The 21,626-nt window shown below is 34.9% G+C and overlaps 1 protein-coding gene across 3 annotated transcripts; it reads right to left on the bottom strand.

The window, feature by feature from the left end:
* Positions 1-85: 85 nt before the first annotated feature.
* Positions 86-19,818, bottom strand: stai (stathmin). 3 transcript variants are annotated; one of them, XM_067360407.1, is made up of 7 exons: positions 19,621-19,818; positions 17,642-17,688; positions 6,820-7,175; positions 6,459-6,599; positions 6,026-6,166; positions 5,172-5,318; positions 86-4,078 (listed from the first exon to the last, which is right to left on the bottom strand). In XM_067360407.1, the coding sequence occupies exons 2-7, from the start codon at positions 17,676-17,678 to the stop codon at positions 3,965-3,967; spliced, it is 936 nt and encodes a 311-aa protein (XP_067216508.1). In that variant the 5' UTR covers positions 17,679-17,688; positions 19,621-19,818; the 3' UTR covers positions 86-3,964. The 3 variants fall into 3 exon arrangements, with proteins under 3 accessions (XP_067216508.1, XP_012225037.1, XP_012225035.1); XM_012369614.2 differs by lacking the exons at positions 17,642-17,688; positions 19,621-19,818 and adding exons at positions 10,180-10,269; positions 13,365-13,663; XM_012369612.2 differs by lacking the exons at positions 5,172-5,318; positions 17,642-17,688; positions 19,621-19,818 and adding exons at positions 10,180-10,269; positions 13,365-13,657.
* Positions 19,819-21,626: the final 1,808 nt, after the last annotated feature.

Genomic DNA, 21,626 nt, shown 5'->3' with positions numbered 1-21,626 from the left:
AGAAAAATATTTAATAAATTTTTGAAGTTTTCGAGGGAAAGGAATGATTTTGCAGGCAAAAACAGAATAACATAGGCATTCCTGGTGCGTGTAGATATAGCCTTTTACTTCACACACAATCGAATTCTCGTTTAACACACATTATCTTGAACAGAAACCGAAAGAAGTATATCGAAGGCAGCCAATGCAAGACGCGATTAGTATATCGCGATACGATAATCTTTTATCCCGCTCGCATTTACATTTATATATATATATATCTCGTTTATTTAATTTTTTTTCACGCTTTCCTCTCATCACGACAGACGATATCAAAGCCCACGAGGACACACATGCTATATCAAATAGACCAAAAGTCGTTGTTCCGGAAAAAGAAATTAGTTTGCAGCGACGCGATGTACAATTTTTAATGTAACAATTTGCATGTAATAATATACATAATGAAAATAATGATTTGCATAATATATAATAATATAATATTAAATCGCGGACAAAATAATTTGCACACGAATAATAAAATTGCATAATTGTGATATTAAAAGATTACAATTCCAACGACTTCAGTATTTCCTTCTTAATGCGTTGAAATTTTCTTCACGCTTAATTGCACTGCCGGAATAGCGACTCTTGATCCACTGCATGCGTCGTCGAGCAGAAATTTATACACATTTATACAGGATGCCCTAAGAAAGACACGAAGTTCCCATTTCTGGCACTGTTGCTCGCTTTCTATAGATCACCCAGTATATATTGTAACATAATAAGTCGAGAAAGACAGTGCACACGTCGCGCAGCGCATATAATCATTACACGAGAATACAATTTCCAAAGGATACAACAATGATGCAAAAATAGACGTTACCCACCACTTGTCGCGACACGGCAAGACAAATTTCTCCTCGATTCACCTGAAAATTCTTCGGAAATTTCTCCTTGCCCACTTTTTCCTCATCTTCTCACTCTCTTCCGCTCGTCAACTTCCACGCTTAATTATTATTCGTGCAATTAGGCTGTTATCTGTGAAAATTCCTTAGATAGTTGCGGAAACGTACATTTAGCCCTTTCACAAATTAAGAAATATGTTGTATTAATATAAATTATGCAACGAAATATTAATCAATTTTATCAAATTATATAAAATAAAAAGCAGAGTCACTTAAGAATTATACAGTTCGATATTCCAATCGTTAAATTAATATCAATTTAGTAAAAAAATAAATTTTTTGTTTTCCAAATGTGTGCAAGAATTAAGAATTTTCAAAAAATGTTTTAAAGTTCTTTAAAGTTTTAAAAATAGCTTGTACAATTCCAATTTGTATTTTGAAGTTATCGCTAAAGTCAAGGCTAAATGCACGCTAATAATGCAAATAATCTCAGATGTTCCCAAGAATAAAAATAAAAAACAAATAAAATTATATTATTCCGACTTATGTTAAAGCGTAGAATCATTTTTCTTTGATATGTTTTTACAAATTTTCATTCGTTTTCTTATAAAAAATAAGAAGCCTTTCATAAACGATAAATGCAACAAACAAAAATAATTTAATTATCTATTTCGGGATAATTTCTACTTCAGAATTTCGGACCTAAGAATCTTTAATTCTTAGGTTCTAAAAAGAAAATCCGTAGAATTTTAAGACTACGAGTTTTCGTTTAAAAAAATCGACAATAAAAATGTTCCTCTATCTCCATAATAATGTTATCTTTGACATCACACAAATCAAACCAACAGCATTGAAAGCAAGTTGCTTAATAGCTTGGGAACTACTGATCTGAATTACAAAATGCAAGCTGATGAATATTATGAATACGATTGCAATCTAAGTCCTTGGAGTTGCAGCGGTACTGTGACCAAGGCTCAAGTTCTCCGAGTTTCTTCTATCTTCATTTTTTTAAATCCAGAAGGTACCTTAAATTTTCAAAAAGTTTGCACCCTCAGGCACCATTTAAACCCTCTGATCCTTGTAATCAAGGATTCCAGAGCTCGTGTTTTGTCTCCAAAACTTCAGCTTCTATTCTTAATTTCTTATATAAAGCAGTCGTTTTTTTTTGTACGCCAAGTTGAATTATATTACATTTCTATCAGTTCGAAAGTGTTCCTGACGATCAGAAGTTCTAGAAGTTATCGAAGCTCGCCTATGTATACCAGAAAATACCGTAACGCGGCCCTTCTTGCTTTTTTTTTAAAGTTTGCTTTATTCCTTTTTCTGCAAGCGTATAATAAAAACAGCGATTGTAACAGGCGCTACTTCGTGCGTCGAGATTGGGCCCAGCAACATCGTACCACGCTTCGATCCTTGATGCGAACGAACTTTCCCTGGTCACGACAACCGTGCCAACTTGAAGAAACGAAAACGTTCCTCCGTTTTTCTCCTGCTAATACTTCTCACGCATGCATGCACGCGCAACCACACTCTCATTCATTCCCCCGCCCGCACTTAAACGCTACACATTTTGACAAATAATCAAATTCATCACAGAAGCGTCACATTTTTATCATATTACATTATAGACTACATGTCTCGTGTGAATGTTATCTCATTTCGGTTAGCGCAGTAATATTACAATGAGTACAAAATGGTTTTCTCAAGTTTTCAAGCCTAGTATAAAGCACTATTATCATTATTAATGTATCATTATATATAATTATATGTATATTATATTTATATATATAATCATGAGTGTGCTCTCTTAACACGTCGGCACACATCGCACACACGCGCGCACACACGCATCCTCTGCTGCGTGTGTGTGAGCGCGCGCGGACAGAAAAAGCCGCAGTCGCACCACTTAGAATCTAAGTTGTAGCGATGGTGATTTATAGTAAATCTGTTAATTTCTATCAAACCAAATCTTCCTCCCCCTCCCTCGGGAAACATTACGTTGCGATTCGAAACGATTACCCGATAATCACGGCCTAATCGATCGTTAACTATCGCCGAGATTTCTTTTCCCGATTTTCTCTCTCTCTCTCTCGTCAGGGACAAGATTGAGATGATAATGTATGCGAAGGAAAACGACACGAAAGAAGAAAACAAGAGACGTAGTCGTTGGTTAAATTATTATTCAATATATAAAGAAATGTTTAATAATAAATGAGGGATTAAAAGCAAGAGTAATCTTTGTATTTAATTATTTTTTTTTACTTTTTCTTAAATGTATATTTCGGTTAGTTGATTAAAATAAAATTTTTAGTATATTGCTGTACTTTGCAATGTTAACATAAACGATAATAATTACATACGTGATTTTAAGCCGTTTCCACTTTGAATCCCTCAAATGTGTTTTAAAATCTATTTTTAGTTTAATTTTTAAATTATCCTTTCATGTAAAAAATGGCCACATATTTTTGGAAAAAATTTTATTCAGGTTGCTGCGAAAGTTCTTTGATTCTTAATATTCAAATTAGAATATTCTTATCGATAAAAAAAGGATCTTAAAATATTTTGCATTGTAGATTCTTGTATTTTCTATATTTTTAAATAACGAATAAAAATATAAAAATTCTTTGGATTTTTTGAAAACTTTTCAAAACTCTAAATATCATTGAGTATCTCAATCTTGCAAAGATCCTTTTACATCTTCAGTATTTCAACATCCTTAAAATCCTTTCAAAATGCAAACCCCCCCCCCCCCCCCCCATTTCGATGCTAAACTTTCGCAACAACGCCGAAGATCACTTGCCTTGCTGTTTCTCTCCGAAATTCAAGAAACCGTGCGCTATGCGGAACATCGCCGAAGTGGGAATAACGTGACGAAGGCAGTATTGTCCGCGCGACACGAGGAACCGCCGGGAGAACGCGATTCCGCCGTCGCCCTTTCCGCTCGAAAAGCATGGACGCGCGGTCCGATGCGCGTGATCGACCGCCCGTTTTACTTCGAGTCAGAAAATAATGGCACAAAGCGAAACGGAGCCTTTGCGGGGCATTCGAGCGGCCTTGAAGCGAGCGTTTCCGGGCGATCTTTAGCCGGAGCTGGCGGTCTCGTTCTCTACCGGCAGAACCGGCTCGTCCGCGTGATTGCCATCCAGACGGTCCTGCGCCGCCTTCTTCTGTCTCACGATCTCGGCGCGCCTCTCCTACGGGAACAGAAAGAAAGAAATATTTAGAATGATAATTCGGTCTGCGACGCCGTCGAAGGCAGAGGTCGAAAAGTACGCCATGCTCTCTAACTGCAAGCTGATGTAACGCGTCAGCTAGAACGTAATGAAACTTAGGGTGCGTCGGAGAAGTTCCCGAATTCTCTCGAATTTCCCTCAATCTTGACATTCTCTCAGACTGAGAGAGCCTCGGCTCTTCAATTTCAACCGATTGACGTTGATTTTATTGCGAGCAATAAAATCTAATCGTTGATAAATCTCCGTATAAATTATACGAAGGAATGCATCCTCCCCGGTGCACCCTGATACGTAAAATAATTACGTACGAGCCATAAATGAGCATGCTGAAGGATAACTATAAGATAACGAAGGCTGCAACATAATCTGGCAAAAGCGCAACGGCGACAGCATTCCTTTCGCAAACGCAACTATCGATGTCTTCGTGGGTCCTACAAAAATATAACTAACTATCTGCTGTGAAGGGAGAGGAGGTACGAGATGAAGGAGATAATTATGTTGTTAATGCAATCCGCGGACGTTACAATTTGTTCTATTAGTTGCCATTCTAAAATTCTCGTGATGCAAAGTAATTTTAAAAATATGTAGCACTATAGAAAGCTAACACAAAACATAGATTTCATTATTACATTTTTATTCTACTCGTTGAGATTTATTGAAAAAGCATTACGTCAAAAATAAATGTGCTGAATAAATAATTTCAGATGTAATAATATCTATGAAATAAATACGTCTATCTTCATCTGTTCGACAATACATAATTCAACATTTAATATTGATTATAATTCTGGAAATTTTATTTGTATTCCCATTATATTATTCACATATCCAAATTTCTGCTATAATTATGTAAAAAATATTTTGACTTATATGCCAAATAATTGGCTTTTAATTTACAATAAACTGTACTGTTTGATGTATCATCGAATAAAACAAAAAAAATTTAGAAAATAATCGTATTGCGTGGCGCTCGATTTATCGTACGACAAATTGTTAACGTCCGCGAGTGCGGCTCGATCTGCGATTAAGAGTGCGTGCGGGGGACGGAAATTACATGGTGGCGGCGAATCGCCTGCACGCGACGTTGGATCTCTCGCTGCCGATTCAGCTCCGCGGCCGACACCCTCTTGTCGAACTCGAACTTTTTCACCAGGAGCTCTCGCGCCGCCGTCTGACGCACTTTCGCTATCTTCACCGTGTTCTAAACCACCACCGCACAAGCGCGCGCATTCGATCAGTGCTCTTTTCATTATTCGCAGGAAAACCTCGGGGACAACCCCGAGATCGTCCGGTTTGCTTTTTACTATTTTTTTTTCACTCTCTCAAAAGCTCGCAGATATAAATGCTTCAATTAAAGATATCAGGCTGTTACGCACGACCCTTCGTCGCTTTTTATCTTTCTTAATATTCAGTAAACTTTCGGACTCAAAAATTAAATTTTAAACTTTTCAATGATTTCATATTTCAATTTCAAAAATTTCTGACATTTAAGATTAACGTTCTTTGCGTTACATGATATAGCAACTTTCCGATTTAACAATATAAAACTTAAAATTTTTTAAGCTTTGGACACTCGAATTATACTCGAACTTTTTCGGAAGATAAAAACGTTTGAAATATTATCTAAATAAAAATCAAAGTATGTAGAGCTTGCAGTGCAATACAAACTGCATATATTAATTTCATATAATTCTATACTTCATAGCAATATTTATCCATACAAATATTTCTTAAATAAATCAAATTTAACATCGGAAATATAATATTAAAACAACGTCTTGACATCTTGTCGCTTTTTCCCATTTATTCAAACATCGACCAAGTCTCGTAACAACCTGATAGTTAGAGACCGACGTACTGTCCAAGCTACCACATGACTACGAAAGAGCTACGTTAGACGAAACTTACATGATTGCGCAGCTTTTCCTTCTGCTCGCGCTCGATAGATTCGCGACGCTCGCGTGCCTGTTCCAGCTTGCCCTGAATTTGGGACTCCAATTGCTGCACGCGCTCTGACATTCCTTGGCGTACGCGAGCGACTTGTTCCTCCTGCAAACAGGCCATGAATCGATAACTTATGTCTATTCTTACCGAGTCTATTATCTGCCTATACAGCTCGCTTGCTAAAATATGCAGAACAAAGTAACAACTTTTCTGAAGCAAAGTAGCAGAAAAAAAAAGAGACAACACAAAAGCCGCAATTGCGGTCTAGAAATGTTTCATTACCCCCCTGCTTATATTTTTATATAAATTTCATATAAATGTATAAAAATATATATATTTTAAAAAAATTATATTTTTAATTATTAAGATTACTCGATAAACGATGAAAAATACTAACATGTTCCTTGAGACGATCCAGCATTCTCTTAATATTTTCATCACGCTGAGCCGCGGCAGTCTTCAGTTTCTCCTCAACGGCGCATCGCACCTCTTCGGTTTGCTGCTCGAGGCTCAGACGAGTTTTCTCAACACCCTCCAACTACAATAAAACATAAAGTAAAAATGATACAATGTTTCCTCAGATATTTCAGTGACAAACACACTACGAGCGATAATTTCTAAATAATAAATTTAATAAATTATGCTTAATCTAATCAATTAATATTCGCACAATAAAAGACGCAGTAAATAAATTAAACACATTATTCAAAACTAATCATAAAAATCGCTTGCGTGCGTGTCTGCCAATCTCTACTTACGTGCTCCTTCAGCTTGCTCTTCAACTCGGCGATGTGAGCCTCCCGCTTCTCCTCCGTATTGTTCATCTTAGCGTCCAGAGACTCGCGAGTGGCGGCGATGAAGGCCGCGCTAAGCTCGTCCTTCTTGCGGGACGCCTCTTCGATCTTGCTGAGCTTGGTGGCGAGGGACGCGAGCTTGTGCGCTTCGATCGATAACCTGCGTTCCTCGGCGGCCTTCAGCTTGTCCTCGATCGCGGTCTGCTGCGTCGGACTCGGCTGCGGCGGCGAGGGTGCGCGTTTAGGCCCCGTCGGCTCCGCCAAGATCACCTCGTAGCACAATCCACCCTTGGACTTCTCCTGGCATCGGATCTCAGTCGCTGCAAATTTTCATCAATAATGTAGAATGCATGTTTAAATGTAACCATTTTTTTCTACATTTTAATAATCATAAAGAAATGATATTTAAACATTTAATTCTAGAATTGAAATTCAGTTGCGTCTTTCAGAGTTTCAAAGTGAATGTTCTACTTCCTTCTTCTTAATATTTCGTAACAATATCTTAATGTTAACAGACGCATATAATGCGCTCTGCTTGTGACAATGATAGTTCAAGTTGCTAGTTCTTTAAAGTCCAAGAGTCCTCATTTAAATTCTTTTTTATTTTGATTTTATTAATAATTAAAACTAAGCACATTCTGTTATAAAATATTATTCTATTCGATATAATATTTTTATTGAAAATAAAGTGAGCTAATAGATCAATCACTGTTTCATGTTATGATGTTTATATTCGGAAATGTTTACAAACGTTTCAATTATTTAACAAAACTATCCTCATTGTATATAAAGTCACATTAATTCAGAATTTTAAATTACCTATTATTAATTCATATGTTGATACAATAATTTACCATAATTAAATAATTGTGTATTAATTAGACTGGTGGTTTGATTATTGTATTAACATATGAATTTGTAAGATAATTTTAAATTCTAAATTAATATGATTGGTCTTGTTAAATGACCGAAACGGTCTGTAAATATTTCTAAATGTAAGCATTATAGCATGAACAATTAGCGCTGATCTATTAGCACATTTTATTTTCAATTTTGAATCTTCAATTTTGAATTTTCATAAGAAATTGGCCCTTATTTAACTCAATTATTTTAATATTTTCAACATTAATGCGCAGAGCAACAAAAATTATGTACGATAATGTTTTATAGCAAGTTTCTAATATTTCTTTCATAAGAAAATGTTAATATTTTGCAGTCTATCTTTTTTAATTAACAATTATCTTCCCAAAATCATGCGCATATCAATATACTCTGTAAATATTTCTATTTTCTTTAATTTCTGAATTAAATTTTGTCATTTCAAATTTCAAGAAATTCAGGAAAATTATAAACTCCCAAGTTTTAATGTCTTGCAGAAACGAAATTTGCAGAAAATAAGTTCTTGCAGTTCCTAAGTTTGAAATGTTTTAGAAATTGTCTTTTACATTCAATTGGCAAATAGAAATTTAAACTATAAATACTCCAAAATTCCTTTCTGCCTAAAATCCTCGAATTATTTACGAGTTTATTTCGAATCAAGTAATCTAATATCTTGTCTCGAAAGGCTATTCCCCTCGCACGATTCGCAATCCGAAGACTTCCGGCGCCGGCTAGTTACGGAAGTATGACTCAGAGAAGCGCGACGGAGAAGAGATCGATCGGAGAGAACGATCGGCTGTAGGCGCCGCGACGTCTAGCGTCGCCGCACGCATCTCCTCCGCCTCCTCTTTTCTCTTCTGCATTAGGTGCACCCGCCGTTACCACCGTGTCGTAATTACCGTATATCATACCGTGTCATATAATTTTGCCGCGACAATTTTAGAAAAAACCCAACAATTACTTAACCGCGAAATCTGAATCGTCATTTGCTAAATCGCAATGTTCCTTTTCTTCCATCTTTTCTCTTCTCTTTATCTCTTAACAAATACTGACTGAAAAACTAAACGATGATTGAACATCAATTTCTTGAATGTTTAATCAAACTCTGTTCCATTCAGGAATGAATAATTCAAGGGCATTAAAAAGCAATTAAAAGATATTAGGTTTCACATTTTTTTCTGATTTTTTTACTTGGCAGAACAAGTCGTAGTTCAGAATACTGTTGTGAAAAATTGTCGATATTGTCGTACATCTCCACGTACGTTTGCGATGTTTTACTTGCTTTCGACGTATGTATAATTCAGCGGCGACACTTTGGCGCAATCGTTCTCGCCGCGAGGGCATTGTACCGACCTTTAATAGCGAAGGTGCTCCCTTAATTCTCAGATATTCTTACATTTTTCGTGCAGATAAAATTACAATCCAAATACGTGACGCGGTAATTATAATACGAGTATTTAATTGAAGAAAAGAAAAAATAAGAGAAAAAGATTAAAAAATTCTTAATTTGATTTAAAAATTTAAGAGTAGATTAAAACAGTATAATTTTGTAAGTTAAATTCTAAAGTGCGCTGACAATTAGAGTATTTTAGAAACAGACTTTTATAAATTAAAGTTGATTTTTCTTAATAAAAGTTTTTCTAGTAAAGATTTCTAAATTTATAGTAAAAATTATCTTATTTTCATCAGGAATTTGTCTTAAAATTATTGTTCGCGATTTTAAATCATCCTAATGTGCAAACTGTATACCGTCACTAGAATTTTAAAGAGTTGACGATTCGATCCGATTCGAACGAGCATAAATACGCTAACAAGCTGTCTTTTAATGACCAAAACCCGTCAACCATTCGAATATTCACTGAAAAACATAGTCTCTTTCACAAATATCAAACATTTTTTTCAAATAAAAAATTTGTTCAGTAAAAATTTCTAGATTTAGATTTTTTATCGTAAAAATTATCATTCAATTTAAGAATTTCTCTTAAAATTTCTATGGACAATCATCTGAAATGTTCTCTGAATGTCGTATGGGTATCGCGAGTAGAATTTTAAAGATTTGACTTGAACGAGCGTTCATCTAATAAATTATCTTTGGACGTCATCCAAAGCACGCTAATTTATCTGAGAATTTATTGACAAACTCCGCCTTTTTAACAAATATAAAATTGTTCTTCTAGGAAAAACTTATCCAGCAAGGAAATTTTCAGAGTTACATAATTTGCGGTAAAAATTAATGCAAAAGTTTTGCCAAGAGTTCGTCTTAAAATTACCGTTCACGTGACTCTGAAACGTTCTTTTAACGATCATAGTTGTGTATCGTCACTAGAATTTTAAAGAATCAATTCGATCCGACCGAACAAGTGTATGTGCATTTTATGCGCCGTTCTTTGACGTCATCCAAAGCTCGCTAAAGGTCTTCAATCGCCGATCTATTCGTGTACTTACTGATGAACTTCACCTTCTTCGGCTGCTTGGTCCGCGGCTTGCCCTTGCCGCTGGGCTTCTTAAACGGCGCATTATTCCTCCTCTGTCCCGCTTTAGAAATTCAAAGCTCAGTCAAAGCACTCGCGATTTTCGGGGAAAATCAAAGGAGGGAAAACCAGAATTGCGTTTTTCACCCATTGAGTCACCATCTCTTTCATTTAATTATACAATCCAAACATAATGTAGTATTTGCAAAAAATCAAAGCTATCTTTGGATCCAAATTTATCTACAATAAAAAAGGTACTTTAAAGTATTGCAAATATGAGCAGCAACAAGTGCTGTCATTTCTTTTTTGATGACCTCTCACTTTGTACTAATTATATAAAATTATCGTAAAAATCGTAAAAATAGAAGAATGCGAATCGTGTTTCCAAAGCATGAATAAACTTTCCTGAAACTTTAATTAATACGCGATTATCTTGGGAACAAAGAAGCTATAAAAGAAACGAAATTAGCATCGGACATGCCATTGTCCGGCTGAAGGGAAATCGATTGGTGTCCCAATGGGTTAATTATCGAGAAATCGATGCAACCGTTTCGCGTAGCCATGTTGGACCGCACCCTGATCGTTTCGGCAAGCCGAACACGTGCATATCGGCGTTGCAAAATTCGCAATGTTAAATATTGTCGAATAGCAAAAAATTGCTTAACAAACAATAGCTATTTTAGTAATCATATAAGTCATTATGTTGAAAATAATTTGACTTGTCTATTAAAAACAAACTAAAATTATGAGGAAAAATATTAATTGTTAATTTATTCATATGTTAATATATATTGCTTATTAAAAAAAATAACCTAACCGACAAATTTACTGCGTATGAAAGCAATAATCAAAAAATATAATAAAAGATAAATTAATTCTAAAATATTAACTTTTTCCGTAATTAAGTATAAAATATCTCATATTATGTTAATATTTTGAATATAGGATCGCGCGTTTGAGTTTAATATTAAAAAGTTACAATATTGCTCGAACTAGTTAATAAACAATAATTTTCCACAAGGTTTTACTGCGAATAAATTATTTTATAATTCATACCGAATGTAACATATTTAATTCAAGCGTTTAATTTTACTGCTAAAATCAATATTTTTCAAAGTAAAACCTGAATTTTGTTTGCAGACGTTCAAGAGTCAAATATATCGATAATTTTGGTGGATTCGCTGGCGGAATTTCGCGACACCCCGTAGAAAAATGGTGGACCGTGAGTATCGATTCGCAGACGGTCTGCGAAATTGATCGAACTGCAGGTGCCCAAGGATAATATCACGATACCACCGTGGTATCAACCATTGTGCACTGCGGGTAAGGACAGTGCTTGTGTTCAAAGGACACAAGGAAAAAAAAAAGAAATTCTATTTTCGGAATCGAAAGTCAGTAAAAAAAACTCAGCTTTCATATCTTTACGTTATTTAAACTTCGAGAATTACTGTATACTCGAACAGAATTAAAGAAGTAGATTGTTAAATTATTACGCAGTCAAAATGGTTAATGAAATGAATAAAGAAATAACAAAAGTAATCAAAAAAATAATAAAAACATTAATAAAATACATAAAGCGGTGGAAAGAATAATATAATAAATAATTAAAAAATGTAAAATAAGAAAGAATAAATGTAGAATTAAAAAATAAAACGTATGATCAAATGTAATAATCAATCCGAAGATAAAGTATATATCTTTCTAAGCAAAATGTGTGTAAATAAATTTGCATAGAAATATATTGTATAAATTAATGATTTACGGCCTGCACGTGTCGGTATTTTTTGACAAATCCGGAATCAGGGTTGGATTTGCGAAACATTCCCTGCTGTGGGAGACGATTGCATCTGTTTCCCGTATCTCACTCCCATTCGTCAGATTTTTCCACGAAAAATAAGAGAATGAATCATCGTGAGATTTTCCTACTTCCGGTAGCTCGAAGATCACAGTTATTTCCTTCCGGTTTCCGTTTCCTCTTTTCACTTTTTCAATCGTGAAAAATTAAGGTAAGTGCGAAAATGATGCCAAGCATTTTCTTTTTAGATTTCTATATTAAGAACTGTAAAGACGAAATGCAATATTCGTTCGAATAGAAATTTGTTCGACTTTGTTTAAAGACTGCACACAAAGCTTTCGAAATAATTTCTAAAAATTTCCAGCCTAGAATTTCGTCTGTAAGGAACTTTGTCTTCAGTAAAAGCGTTTGCGAAGCAATGAACCATGGGTTCAACACCTTGTTCTATAAATAACACAGAATTATCTGAACAAGTTTGGCTCGATAAATAAATCATTTCGCGATTCCTCCGAGAAAAGCTCTGTTGCTCTGCCCAAAAGCGGATAAGTGAATAATTATGACCGAAAATTGTTTTACAAAGATTTCATCTCGCCTAGAAAAGAGCAGAGTTTTATCACGCGATTGTTTTGTAAAAGATTAGCTTCATTATAAAACTTTTGTGCAAAATTGCTCAGAAATTATCAAATTGTTCGCAAAATTTGGAAATTTCTTCTGCAAAAGTTGGCGGAAAAATCGCGGATTTCTTTGGTGATACTCTAAAATAACGCTACGAAATTTTATCCTGATAAAGCTCAGTGACAAATCAATACCGTAAGTGCGAAAAAATCTCAGATACTTCTCTCAATTTCAACATTTCTTTCAATTGTTTGAATGTAATTTTAAACATACGTTTAAAAAATGCCAAGCAGCGCGATTGAGCTTTTCCTTTTTCACATCGAAAAGCACCGCAATCCACATTGCGAAAGGAAGTTTCAATTTGACAAAGTCTCTTTGAGTTGTAATTCTAACAATACACTTTAGTAAAGCCACTGTTAATTGAGTCTACTGGGACGATGCGATGGCATTTTTGATATGAAACAGGATCGCGTTGCATAGCCACTTAAAGCAGAAAGATGGTCTCTTCTTTCCTCACGAATGAACAAACTATTATAAAGATTGAGATATGATTTTTCACGAATTTTTGAAGAACTGAAGAAAGAAAGTATTCTAGAAGTGTGATTTCGGACCAAAAGTTGAGAGTGGTCGGGCACTTACGGCAAGCCGGTCACCGTTTTTTTACGAAATTTCGCACGGAAACCGGAAGGACCACGAGCGCAAGGGGGCTGCGCGGGGAAGAGTGGGCCTCGCGACGGGGACTCACTCACCTACGATGCCCAGCGGGGCCTTGCAGCTGTGACAGAAGCACTGGAGTACCGAATCACGCACGAGACCGATCAGCATGTCGCCGTTTCGTTTCGCTTCGTTTCGTTCGGAGGAAAATCGAGTCTCGCGGATCTCAGATTTGCGACGACTTGAGTCGGGCACTGAACGGAGACTGAGACACTGGAAGGAGACGAGAGAAGAGGAGAGACGGGACCAAGAGAGAACGTCGCACGCCGGAAGTGTCGTTCGGGTCGTAACTGGGGCGGTGGCTGGAAGGCGACTGGCACGCACGCTGCGCCGCGACGCCCGGCGTCGCTCAATATCCAACCACCCTCCTCCCTCTTCGAGCCTTCCCTTTCTCCATGTGCCCTCTCTGTCGCGCGACAGCCTACCCGACGACAAGACGCCTTCCTAGCTAGCGACTCCAACCTGCGATCGCCGCTAGAGCGGCGCCCCTTTGGAGGGGGTTGTTACGGGCTATACGGGGTGTTCCGAGAAAAGACCGAGCTAGACGTGGAAACGCCGGCTTGGCGAATGCACGGGCGGGAGAAGAGAGGGGAGAAATGATCAAAGTCGGAAATTAAGCGGAACTTTCGGGTGGCTGAATCTCGCATGAGCTGTTGACGCCAAGTCCTTCAGCTTTAGGAGTTGCTCCGTTGTTTTTTTCTCTCATGTACTTGAATTTTGAAGTTTTTAGAATTCTGAAGTATGCGTACTGGGCGCTGTAGGCTCAAGATGCATCAAATCGCTTTAAATGCATAATGAAAATCTCGAATCGTTTCAAGTATTGCCCGAAATGTAGAAATTATTGAAAATATTTGATAAAATCTTGAATGTGTCGAAAATCTTGGAAATTAATCATGATTGCAATGTAATTTACATACATATATGTTTTTCAATATGTTTTTTTTATATATAATACTGTACACTTGGCAGAGTACATATGTATAGTTTTGCTAATTAAAGCGATGATCATTTATTTTATTTTGTTTGCATAAAAATGCTCTTAAATTAAGAACTTTATTCTTATTTTAATGGTATCAAAATGATTAAAATAATTAAGATAAATATAACAATCAATTCTCGTTATCTAGGAAACTTTGTAAAAATTTGAAAAACTATTTATTCGACTGTTAGTAAAGCACTAAGTTAAGTCCATTTCGACACAGAACCGCAAAAAGTTGGAAAAGCTCTCATTTTTTCCTTTCTTTTTTTTTTTAAAGGACACTAGGTACAACGAAGCCGGTTGCCAGACACGTGTGAAAGTCTACGTGCAGGCGTAAAATACCATCTGTCCATTCCCACCCCCCGACCAGAGATCTACCACCCTCCGAAATCCTCTAGCCTTCTACCGGCAACTACCGCCATCCTGGCAAAGGACCGGTTTCAATTTCCGAAACGATTTTCGGCGACAAACAGGCGACAGTCCGCCTGGGAAAAATCTGTGCAAAACTTTCGAAATATCGCAATAGATTTGTATTGATTGATCAGACTTTTTCAATTCCCAAATCTTTGAATAATGAAATTACCAAACTTACATAACAAAATCAGATAATTTGAGATACTTATGTCTTTGCAAAAAAATTTTTTTGCTATCTATAAATAAGTTATACAAGCTGAAAATTTATAAAACAGGAATCTGTGAAGTTAGCACGACATTTTATTAATATAAGAAAAACAATTAAAGTTTCAGTAGCACTTTTCATAGTTCTACAGGCCCTTATAAAAATAAAAATTACGGAACTTTTTTTTTATTTTTATAAGGAACTGTAGAACTATGAAAAGTGCTACTGAAACTGTAATTGTTTTTATTTTATATTAATAGAATGTTAACTTCACAGATCCATAAAACAGCTATTGTATTTTAAGCAATTCAGAAGATTGAATTTAAAAAAGTCCAACAATATTTAAAGACGTAAATTAAATGTTTTTAAAACGACACAATACTTTTATTTCTTTTATAAAACTAATATAATAAAATAAGCAAAGTTAAAATATAAAATTATAAAGCTGTGTTTTATTTTTGATCAATTAATTCTTTTCTTACAAAAAAAAGCTGTCTCAAATTATATGACGGCGCATTTTGACATCGCAAATGCGAATCTTCAAATTCTAAGATTTTTAGATGAAAATTAAATTACAAAAGTCTCACGAATTTTTTAAAAATTCCTCCAAGATCTAAATTGTAAAAAAAAATTTTGAATCGAGTGTCCACTGAAAGGTGGACAATTCTACGTACCTGTAGATTCGACACGAAAGTCATAATAGCAATTGTGGAAAATATAGGACGCGTAATGGTCGCGCTTTGTGCAAAGTTTTTCATTGCAACAAACGATCGAAGACATTGTTTGTCGGCATTCGCGCATTATGACGCAGCTAAATAGATATCAGCGAGTTCCTCGCGGAAATCAATGAGAAATGAAATTTTCATGACGCACGACAACTCTGCAGTCAAGCAATCGGACGAGCTTATTATACAGAATAAAGAGAAAGAAAATCAGAAAAATATACTGACAATATTGATTGCGCGGATTTTATTGCTTATACATTTTACAGTGCTTTTCATTGACATTTACTGAAATAGAAATCTAAAAAATTAATATTTAAATAAAATTTTTAATTTTGATTTTAATCGGAAAATCCAAGATCAAAAATTTAAGTTACGAATATCTTAAAATTGCCTATTCTTTAAAATTTTTCTGTATTCTCTCTCTTCTTTCCATGTGTAATTTTGTATAAAACAAAGAAGAATAAAGTTGGAAAAAATTACAGTTGAAAAAACTTCCGTAACTTTCCAAAGAAACAAAGTGTGTCCGGCGTTAAAAGATTAAATGTGATAAGAAAAAAAGAAGAGATATTTGTTCCACTTGTTGACGATCGAGAAATCTCGACCTAACTAGCCTGATAATGAGTTGGATTCCATCGTTACAGTTTAATTGGGATCCTAACGACAGCGATAACGAGAAAAAACGAGCAGAAAGATCGAGGGAAAAATGGAGTTTATCGTGTCGTGTTTTCCCTCCTAGTTTCTTTCATATGAAAACTCATTAAAGACAAAAACCATGCTTTGCGCTATTCGATAAACTTTTCGATGCGGCTTTTTTGTTAGATTAAGCGCAGAGAAACTCTTGATTTAAATAACAATTAAAATTTTTATCAAAAAGAAATTCTGAAAAGTCCTCAAAAACATGATTACTGCAACTTCTGAATATTGTGACATATTTCATATTTTTCAATTCATTTCAAATTAAAATAGACTTTTAAAAAATGTAACTCAAGAAGTAAGGTTTTTTTCTGAAATCAGTGCTGGGAAAAATTTAAGACAAGTTCTATACACAATAAATATTTAAAATATAATATAATAAATCGAAAAATCTTTGAGACTAAGATAATTTAAAATTGTATTTTTGCAGATAAGTATTTTTTAATATCTCATTAGTAACATATATATATATATTTTTAATAATATATTAAAAATATTACTTACATTTAGCTACCTCAAGCTATTTTACAGTTTTTTGAATAGCAATTAAAAGACCAAAAACATTTATTAATTTTTATTTTAACTGTCTTTCTTCGACTAAATTTTTCCTCGCACTGTTTCAGATTGTTGCTGTGCACAGCATCAAATTTAAATCGCAGTTACAAATTGAGAACCGCTGAGACGACGGGTCGTCGACGTGCACCGCACCGCAGTCGGCCGGCTGCAGTTGTCTGCCCGGTGCAGACCTGCAGCAGCAACTTCTCCGCAGCGTTCGTACGCTCGCCAGCGAGGACGACGAGGGCTCTGACCTCTGCCCATCGTATATGCCTGCTGGTTCTCCTCTGATCTCGCTGCGGCGTTTTTAGGGTGTGTTCCCGCCGCGGCGCCGAACTGTCCGGTCTCCGCTCCAATTGCGGGAACCTCCGACCCCACATTGTCGAAAGACACGCAAAAACCGTAATTACGTGCCGGAAACCGCATTGTAAAAATGCAAGACTCGTGACGCAAAACGACGAGGAGCAAACGATGTTTCACGTATTAGTTGACATTAACGCTCTATTGTTTCTTCATTTACATAATAATATTTATCAGAATTATGACCGATTTATGAGCGTAATTGCAAATCGATTGCAAGCGATTAATTAAATTGATTCTCCAAAAATAATGTCGTTTTCTAAAGATTTACGATCGACAAATCGAATTTATTACACACAAGCTTTACTTCTTTCAGTGTAATGTATGTAGAATCTTATTATTGCTTGATATTATTTTATGTATCTTTGAGGATGTACTTACATTCTTTGGAGACTGGTGATTCCGCTGCAGTAGCCATGACGATGTTTCTGCAACAAAAAGTTCCAAGTTAAACTACATACACTGAATATTTCGAGAAATATAGGACAAACAATTAAAACGTACAATTCTTTTCTTAATATTGTCATCATTCACAAACTATCCTTGACGTTGTTGTCATGTTTATTCTTTTCAATCATGTTACACTTTCTTCCCGTTCAAAATATAATCAGAGTACTAATATGCAAAATTTGAAGAATAAGAGAAAACAGAAAAATGGGAAGAAATATAACAGAAACTTTAAAAAAGTAAATCTATAATTATTGATTTTTTTACTAGACGATAAACAATTTCACGAGCTTTTTCATTACGAAACGAGACTTGCGAGAACAAAGCGAATAAATTTATTTTCGCGAATGTTACACGCTCGTACTTATTTGTTTTTCTCATGTTTGTTTATTTCCGTTCTTTATTAAAATGGAAAATAAATCATTCGAACATGAAACATCAACACGAATAGAAAGTGAGAAAAATTCGTTGAGAGAAAAAACATCAATTTACAATTGTTGAAAATACCTTCATCATTTTACCGTTTCGTCTGTCACGTAGCAGTGTGCTTTTTGACGTGTTTCGTACCGAATAACAATAACAAAAATGTGTCGATCTTCCGATATGCTAATAATAAATATTATTGAATTTTTATTCAATAAGAAAGCCCTGTGATATGCTTTATTAAACGTGACATATATTCTTATTTTTATTTTATTAAAACTGCAATATAGAGCAATAAAGGAAAAGTTCAATTATGCATTTTGTTTTATCCTGACACAATATCTTCACATTAATTGCTGTACTAGAAATGATTGTCAAACTGTTTTACTTTTCCGTTGAAAAAAATTTATTGCTTATTGTTACTTTGTGTAAAAGCAATAGAAATCATATGCCTATCCTGGAAATTGTATATTATTTTATATTTTATAGAAAAAATATTATTATTGAATAAACTCTCGCATTTTAGACTCTTAAAAATGTTTGTAATGTAAATAGATCTTCGATTTCAATGTAAAATTAACTAAATAAATAAAATGGTAAGCAAGTAAAAAATTATTAATTAAATATCTGTATCTTATAAAAATTAATATTTATTTTATAATTTCAATAACAGAGCTTAGAAACTTTATTTGATTGAAAATAACGCACTGATAAAACGGTGCAGAATATCAGTGATATCACTGTATTTAATAAAAACGAGTTCTATAGTGACATCTGGTGACTATCATTCCTTCCCATTGTTTACATTACTCGAGTCTGCTGTTAAAAAATGTTTAAAAGAAAACAAAACATTGGCAAATTTCTTGCTTAAAACAAGTAATTTTTTAAGTATAAAAAATTCTACAGTTAAATAATTTATCATTTTATCTCAATGTTATAATTTTCCGTTACTGCCTGAATATAAATACTTTTCATCATTTATACTTGATTTATTGCTGATAATTTTTAAGATTTTTTCTCTTATGTTCTACATAATGAACAATATTATTCTTAATTAAGAAAAAATAACTGACTTGTGAGATACTCTGCGAATTTCCAAACAAATAATAATTATTCAACATGTAAGATAATTTAAACTTCAAGCTGTAGATGCAGTGGCAGTCCAATTAACAATTTAATGTTACACTAGCAATATAACCAATTAATAACTCAAAGATTTGATATCCTTGTTTATAAACATTCGCCATGAATTTCCATCATCATCGCTCAAAAACCGATAGCTCGAAAACAACGGCCCAACGTTGTTTACATAATGCGAAAACAATTTCCACACAAATATAAAACAATCGGCGATGGAAGATAATTATTCCCCCTCGATCAAACTCTGAAGTAACGAATCGACGCCGTGTCGCTAAATCGCGCCGTGAAGATCGGTCGCGCGTCTCTTTGTTCGCGTCGCATAAAGAAGCTAAGAGAAAAAAGTCTCTTACCTGTTTACTTCTCACGGGGAAATCGTACTCCTCACTCGCAGTATGCTCGCTTACAGGAACAACGGCAGGCTTTGTCGACTCTCGAAGGCACGAACTTGTTTTGAACAACAGGACATACGTAACCAGGATACACGACGCGACGAGATCAAGCGGGATCCTGAACGGCCGGCCGCTTCGTACGCCGCTTTTATCGCGCGGCGCCTTTGTGCAGCACTTGGGTCGCCGGAGACAATCGAGTCGCCACTGTGCGACTCTCTGATTCGTCCATCGGCGTAGCGTAATCTTCATTGGCCAGTTTAAACCGTCGAGCGTTGCCGACCGCCGTGTGAACTCTCGACACCAGACGTTCTTCCGGCCTTACATTGGCGCGCTGCATATACATATATATATATATATATATATATATATATATATATATTAATTGATCTATTAATCGATATCTGATTATAAGATAAATGATATCTTTCGCAATACATCTATTTAGCTAACAGCTTTATAATTTTCTGATACTTAACGATGCTTTTATTTTAGATCTGCAATTCATTATTAACTATCATTAATTCTTTTTTTTTTTAAATATTCCGAGGGAAAAAAATTGTTTTGCATATACTAGAATCTATATTTCTCGTCGTGACGTGTCGAATCTGTCGTATGGATCGTTACTTAATTATTAATTTAAATTAGAATTCAGGGCAAATTGAATTTTCTTAATATTTCCTCTCAATTATTACTTACAGTTGTTATCTGTTTTAATTTCTATTATTTTAATAGTTTTTCTTGAAAAATTGCAACATACACGAGGCGTTTTTTTATCTTTTTTTCGCGACATTAAAAAAAATAAATATATTTTGGTGAACTGCAAAATTTATTGTACTCAGTGAGTACCGTACACTAGACCGTTAGAACCGGCTTAAAAAAGATCATTCCGGATGAATCATGTGACTGTATCCTTCGAGACGAGTGTGTGGGACGTCGCGACCGTTGTGCGGTCGCGCCCGTGCCGCACCGTGCTAAAAAAATGAGTCCCGAATATGGTCGAACGTTCGCAACTGGTTCTGTCAATATCCTGTCACCGTCGTCTTTTCTTTCGAGTAACGAATGCCTGCTGCTAATCTAAAAGATACTGGAGTTGACTGCTCGTTTTTATATCGGGCAAAATTCTAATATCTTTCTTAGTGCACCGCGTATATTACATTATTATTAAACTGACAGATTTTTTGCACAAAATAACATTTAGATATAAGATAAATGCATTGTTTTGCATAATTGAATGCTAATCTACGTTAATGCGAAAATTTGAAACTTTTCAGTTATATCATTGAATAATTAATTTCAACAGAATCACTCACGTTTTATCTTTTAAATATAAATACGGGAATTCAAAATATAACAATGAGTCTGAAACATTTCAAGGCCATCAAACAATCAAATTTACATAAATATGACTTGCAAGCTTCTCGAACAATAAAATGTCTAACTCAACCTCTGTGACATCTGATTTAGTCTGAAAACAGTTATAACGCTGTGTTTATTTATTTATATAAATTTCTATATGGAAACTTTCCAAAGTGTACTAATATTAAAAATTATTTTATTACATGTATGCATATTGTTTAATTATATATGTAATGTATTCATTAAAGTGTCATTATAAAAGATCTCTAGTATGTTCCGACATACTGTCAATTGAACAATTGTTCTCTAATTGTCGTCTACTTGAAAAGGCGAAGTACTATGAATAAAGAATAGCCTGAATAGCCTGACATTGAATGGCAATTCAAATACAAATAATCGTCAGATATATCTAATTATTCTCGAAATATTTAGAATGATTTAATTATTCTAAAAATCTTACTGCCATTTTATCGCTTTAACAATAAACGCTCCATCATTGCATCGGATCCGCGTTCTGTCGCAGAACTTCTGCGACGGCTGAAAATCGTCTGCTGGTGCGCATGCGTAGTTCTCATTCTTTAAGGTATATTCAGACAAACTTGCACAGCGCA

This window comes from Linepithema humile, chromosome 8, assembly GCF_040581485.1.
Source record: "Linepithema humile isolate Giens D197 chromosome 8, Lhum_UNIL_v1.0, whole genome shotgun sequence".
NCBI lineage: Eukaryota > Metazoa > Arthropoda > Insecta > Hymenoptera > Formicidae > Linepithema > Linepithema humile.
This window is presented reverse-complemented; position numbering and strand designations above follow the sequence as displayed.

Bases quoted from the DNA above. Each gene is read 5' to 3' on its own strand.
- stai (XM_012369614.2), bottom strand. From the start codon at position 13,440: ATGCTGATCGGTCTCGTGCGTGATTCGGTACTCCAGTGCTTCTGTCAC. The intron at 7,176-10,179 runs GTAAGTACACGA...GAAAATTTGCAG, and splicing joins GAAGAAGGTGAAGTTCATCA to CGACTGAGATCCGATGCCAG. The intron at 4,079-5,171 runs GTAATTTCCGTC...CTGTTCCCGTAG, and splicing joins AGGCGATTCGCCGCCACCAT to GAGAGGCGCGCCGAGATCGT.